Source organism: Ciona intestinalis, chromosome 5, assembly GCF_000224145.3.
Source record: "Ciona intestinalis chromosome 5, KH, whole genome shotgun sequence".
Taxonomy (NCBI): domain Eukaryota; kingdom Metazoa; phylum Chordata; class Ascidiacea; order Phlebobranchia; family Cionidae; genus Ciona; species Ciona intestinalis.
In genome coordinates this window covers 526,718-533,270 of record NC_020170.2, presented here as the reverse complement: position 1 = coordinate 533,270, position 6,553 = coordinate 526,718, and the positions used below count along the sequence as shown (strand labels likewise).

The following is a 6,553-nucleotide window of genomic DNA, read 5'->3' as shown; positions in this document are numbered from 1 at the left end:
TAATTTGGCACGGTGGTTAAAACGGTACTGGGTTCAGTGCTTGCTATTGTAGACATTAAGTTAGTGCTTGCTATTGTAGACATCAGTTCAGTGCTTGCTATTGTAGACATCAGTGCTTGCTATTGTAGACACTCGTAAGCGGGCACAAGTTATATGAAATTGTTATATAGTAGGGTGGGGGAAGCTGGGACATCTTTAGCACATAATATCCAGATATCCCGATCGTGTTTTAAACAATTAACAACGGCTTATAGAAGTCGTGAAGATATAGATTTATAAGTGTTTGATTGAGATTCACTGTTGCGAATTAAAAAAACTACAGAATGATTATATCTTTATTCCAAAGCATTCACATTTTTTATGCAAAGCGAAGTAAAGTAAATAATGTTTATATATAATACATAGCACGGCATCTCAAATAATTTTATTTCATCGTCACACGGGGAAATTACAAACATTATAAACTTGGGCAGTTACGTCACACGCTATGCGTTCATTCAACCGTCTCAATCTTCGGCTACGTCACTTCCTTCTCTCGTGTTTGGTGGAGTATCTGCGCTGGGTTGGACTGCGAGCAAAATATAGTTTGATGTAAGTTACGCAGCAAGAAATGACATCTTTGGGCAATCTATAACATTTGTTAATCGAATTTTTCGCACTGTTTTTTTTTATAAACCTTGTTTCCGTTATGATAATAAGTAACAAATTCAAGACATTAGTTCAACATTTAAACTGCTCAACGGGTGTACTGAAAAAATTAAACAGTCAGTCTTTGGCTATAGCGCCCACCCAGTAACTAGAGTATATCGGGTTCAAAGCGACGACAACATTTTGGCGATTACTGCTATAACCGAGTGCTTATACACACTTGCTCGTGAGCGGCACGTAGTGTAGAAAATATGTTATAACTTCTGAATTGGACCTGCTGTACAAAGTTGTCCCGGAATATAAATAAATGCTACTTATTCGGTCAGTCACCTACATGTATGAACGACACATTTGTTCTCAATTTGATGCCAGTATGTATTTTAGTGAGCGTGTCATCTTACCTCTTAATGTTGACATTTCTTCACTTGTGGGTTTAGCGGGTGCAGACTTACCAGCTGGTTCTGTTAAATAAAATAAATATCTTTATACAAATGGCAACGAGTTGAAAAAGTCTTTTACTTTTGTTTTTCTTTTGCCTCATGTAGAAAGCAATACCAGCTGCTATAAGGAAGATTCCACCAAGAACACCAAACACAATACCAATGATCATTCCTATATCCGTGTAATCTGGGGAATAAAACATTATTAAATAGATGCATCTGGTTCATCACGCTTGGCGTGCCAACATTAGTCGTTATAACACGGGTGTTCTGTTTTATACACTTCGTACCCGCTTGCGAGTTACCGCGAATGCAAGTTTGTCAGTGATTTTTTGGGGTATTTTTTCTTGTGCGTATTGCTAATAATTTAAACATATAGAAGGACCGTTAAGTTGAAGCACTTGTCGTAAACGACGTAAAGTGTCTTGCCCAAAGATATATACGCCCAGAGTTGTGTGGGAACGTAAGGTTTCGTATCCTATACTGGCGAAATGATGACCTATTGGTAATCTAAATTCTCAAACAATAAAATAAAAAATGAAACTAATTTAACGGGGTTTGACGTTCTATCTGGTGATATTAGAAACGTTTACTTGCGTGTTGGGTATTTATAGTGACTTACTTCAAGTAAAACTACACTTGTACTAACGATTGAACGCGCTTTTAGTTTCTGGATATCATTATATCTCTATTATAACTTCTTATTAATTGTTCACCACGCAGAGATAAATAAATAATAGATTGTCAAATCAACAAACTTAGTTGTACCTTCCGTTTTACTGCAGATGCTAGTGGTATAGCTTGAGTTGATCGACTTGACAACTTCCGAGTTATGAGTTGGGTTCGATGGATCAATGCAATTTTTTGTATCTGTGCTGTATTTAAACAAGGTTCCCCATATATTGTTGCAAAGCCCTTCTCCGCTACCGTAAGTCTGTGGTCAAATTACAATGTTGTTAATACTAATTAACAGGTCTAAATTATTACACTGACATTCTTATTATTCGTCATACACCTACCACCATCACATCTCATGCGCTCAAAGACATGTTTAATCCATCGAAGAGGAATATTTGTCTGGCACAGCAGATATTATATGTATCCCAATGTGGGGGAAGACGGGTCAAAAATTTAAATTATTTTATTTCATTTCCGCAACTTGTGGTTAACCTATTGAAATTAACTAGTTTTGTTTTTCTTTGTAATGTAAAAACTCTTGTTTTACTGGTAGTCATTTGATGATAGGCAAAACAAATGTTCCAGTGGTATTCGACAGTATTCTCACGGTCCAACAAAATGCGCGGCAAAGATAATAACTGTTAAGTATTAAAATTCGGTGCTAAACGACTACAACATTTTTTTCTATTGCTATACAAAATGCATATTAATAAGATGTTCTTTTTAAATGATGGGTGATTGATATCAAAACACCCGTAAATTTGTAGTTTGCGAGTTTGAAACACCAACTCAGTATCATAGTTTAATAAAAATAAGTTGAACTATTTCGTATAGTAGGGTGGGGGGAGACGGGACAGCTTTAGAACATATAATATCCAAATATCCTGATCGTGTTTTAAACAATAAACAACGGTCTATGGGAGTAGTCAGCATACGGTTTTATAATTCTATGAATGTTTTTGTTCATTACCAAATAAGACCAGAAAATAGAATGAAAAGGTGTCCAAACTTCCCCACCCCACTGTATAACTTGTTTTAGTTTTATGAAAAAATAAGATATAAACATGAAAAAAGGCAGAGTTGTCAAGATGATTTTAATTAAGGATGAAAAAAAACTACAATATTAAAAATAGTCATATATTTAGAATTTGGAAATATTGGGCAACGTGTGCTTAAGTCTCGTCTTCCCCCACTCTACTTTATTTTAGGTATATGAGGCCCCAGGTTAACGAAGCCTTGCATATTACAAGATCAGTTCGAATTTGTTCTGATTACAAAAATCGTAAATTATGTCTTACTTACTTCTGTATAATTCCTGCACATCACTCCGGGTTTGCACGGATTTACTGGATTTCCACTTGCATCAAAACCTTTGTTTAAACCAGTCTTCCAATTTCCCTCTCCGGGTGCGCACGTCATATCAGCCTGTATTGACCACGTGTTACTGATACGTTAATTCATTGGCAAGTTTAGTTCGTTTATTGAACAACTAAATTTTTAAATAAACCGTATACAAGCCTTAGTAAAGCTTTTTTTCAATTAAGAGAAAAAGTTTATTTAAGAAGACAGATTGTATTAAAATATTACTTTTTAATTTAAAAACTTCAGAGTAAAATATTAATATCATTGTAACAAACAAACATGGCCGATCTTTATACACTTACCGAGCAAGTCATAAACCATTGGTCACAGAACGACGCACACAGTGGAATGGCTATTAACTTTCTTGTACTTTCGATCATCCACGGGTATAGATTGGGTGAACATTGGTACAAACATTGTAGATATGTATGTTGGGTGGAACAACTGTGAAAGTACTTTGTTACCATATAGTAGGGTGGGGGAAGATGGGACACCCGTTCATTCTATTTTCTCTTTCAATTAAGTAGTAAACAAAGAACATTTAAAGAATTATAAAACCGTATCCACAGGACTCCCATAGATCGTTGTTAATTGTTTGAAACACGATCAGGATGTTTAGATATTATGTGCTAAAGGTGTCCCATCTTCCCCCACCCTACTATCCATCTTCCCCCACCCTACTATATATATTCGTTTAGTTTTCTCTTTTCATTTGTTAGTAAACAAAGAACATTCAATGAATTATAAAACCGTATCCTCACGACTTCCACATACCGTTGTTAATTGTTTAAAACACGATCAGGCTATTTGGATATTATGTGTTAAAGGTATCTCTTCTTCCTCCACCCTAATATATTGTTTAATTTATAACACCGGCTGTTATGTTTCATACCTCCCCTGTCTATATTTGCACAGTGTAACTTTGTGCCGGGTTGTTTTTACTTAATAGTACGGTAGGGTAAGATGGGGTACCATGAATTTTTACCATCATACAATTAATTGACAACAGTTTAATAGAATATATAAAAACACACAAGGAGTTCTTTAGCGATTCGCACATCAGGTGCGGTTCTGTATTAGCGGTTCGAAACCAACCGGGTTAAGATCAACAAGGGTAAGACAGAAAAGTTAAAAATCCTTGTTAATTTTGATTGATAATTGCACGTATATTAATAGAAATGCAAGTAAATAACCTGAAATAATACTGTACGCCTTGAAAACCAAGTTAAACAATGAATATTGTCAAATAATACTGCAAGGTTTGTTTTGTCTATCATTATATGGGTACTTGTAAAATGAGATTTTAAAAGTATCCCAACATGCCCCACGTCCCAACGTACCCCACCCTACTACATCAGCGTCATATAGGCTATATATATATATATATATATATATATAACAACAACAGTTGTACTTACGCATCAGTTAGTTTGTCGCACTGATTATAGTTTAGTTTACCAACTTGCTGAATCGGCATGATTGCAAGTTGAGTGGTGATATTTTCAAAGCAACAACTATTACACGTATATTGCTTACACGCAGCAAGATGTTCTTGGCCAGATGGTGATTCCTGTGGTAAAGTTGGAGCATATAATTACGCGCTTGGTTTAAATAATAAGTTCTGTATTTTATTGATGTACGTTCAAAGACTACACACATATATACACATGTATATATATAGTTTTTTTAAGCAGTGATCATGAAAATATACATATATATTTTTATATATTTTAAGCAGTGATCATGAAAGTAGACAATAGGTCGTTTATATCGCGTTATAACTCATGAAGAATCACATGTACGTGGGGCTAAGCGTAGCTTAAATTATAAAATAAACAATAACTATTTGTTTCCACGAGCAAACGAAAGATTGACGACTGTCGTTAATCACGCAATAATAGATAAAGTTTACAGGTTGTTACACAACTTAAAAAGGTATGACCGCTGTTACCATCACACAAAGTCGCACCTTTGTAACACAGAAACTGTTCGTACAACAGTAGAGTATATGCTCAAATTATAAAATGGGTTCACGAACCGTTTTAACGCGAACACAACCCCAAAAAGAGATCAGTTGTAACATTTTCGTCAAGTTTGAAATTGAATTAGTAATTTATTTTATTCGGGTTGCAAATCAACGGTTGGCACAACACTAGTTCGAACTTTCATCAAAACTTGAGGATAGAATCGCGACACTAAGCAATCGTAAAGGTTAAATTGAACTTACTTTTTGGTAATCCCCTCGTGGGCAAGTAGGAGACATCAACGCACTTCTGCCATGGTTTGCAAATAATCCCAGCAATATTGTAACAACAGTGATTTTACAAAACATTCTACGCACTTCTAAATATCGACTAAACTCTTCGTATTCAACTTTCTACAAACAGGAACGGAATGATATCACTTTTCTGTCCCACCCAAAGATTACTCACGTACGGATTACTTATTAACTCTGTATTTGTATAGCACCAACGGCCATGATTGTTTCGCGCCGGTAATAATTCTAATATTGGACCCGCATTAATTGCTTTTGCTAATGACTTTTAGCGAACATTTTAAAACTTCAAAAAACTGCTGAAATGGGTTATAGGTTCGGTTCCACAATACCAAGACATTAAACGCGATCCCACATATTTTACCAGTTCATGTTATTCCTAAATGATATATTTATCTTTTTAGTAGGGTGGGGGAAGATGGGACACCACTCATTCTATTTTCTCGTCGCATTTGGTACTAAACAAAGAACATTTAAAGAATTATGTAATTATAAAACTGTATCCTCTCGACTTCCGTAGACCGTTGTTAACTGTTTTAGACGATCAGGATATTTAAACATTATGTGCTAAAGGTGTCCCATCTTTCCCATCCCATCAGAATTTAACGTTGGTTGAATATTATAAAAAACCTAACAATATACATCTCACACGTCAATCAGTCATCAGTAAGAAAAGATTTTCTCTGACAATACTGTGAACCAACTAAGAGTCAGTCATTGAAATAAGACACCAGATGTCAAAACAAGAAAGGGATATTCTCCGATTTTGTTTGACTAGCCAGCATACATAGGTTCGCTACACATAAAGTGATGCCAGACAACAAATTTATTCATTGGGAAACACTAAAAAACTCCCCCGCAAGATGACGTCAACATTTGATGTAAAAGTTAATATTTAACTAAGAGCTTCGTCATACATTTTGTTTGGTGACGACAGTCAGACACATATAGGCGGAGACTTTACGTTGTAGCCAAACATGAACGGCCCACACATATAGGCCTAACACACATGTGAGGTTAAAACATCATTCACTGTCATTGTAACTTCAACTTAGTTTATTGAGCAAACCATTGGAACATAACAATGATACACAGAGAAAAATTAGTTTCCTTCAAAATTCTGTGATACCACTTTCGCTACCAGGAAAGT

The 6,553-nt window shown here is 35.3% G+C and overlaps 1 protein-coding gene across 1 annotated transcript; it reads right to left on the bottom strand.

The window, feature by feature from the left end:
* Positions 1-323: 323 nt before the first annotated feature.
* Positions 324-5,534, bottom strand: LOC104265688 (riboflavin-binding protein-like). Its single transcript, XM_009860244.3, has 8 exons — positions 5,356-5,534; positions 4,547-4,698; positions 3,431-3,572; positions 3,069-3,191; positions 1,857-2,022; positions 1,168-1,275; positions 1,050-1,109; positions 324-568 (listed from the first exon to the last, which is right to left on the bottom strand). The coding sequence occupies exons 1-8, from the start codon at positions 5,458-5,460 to the stop codon at positions 507-509; spliced, it is 918 nt and encodes a 305-aa protein (XP_009858546.1). The 5' UTR covers positions 5,461-5,534; the 3' UTR covers positions 324-506.
* Positions 5,535-6,553: the final 1,019 nt, after the last annotated feature.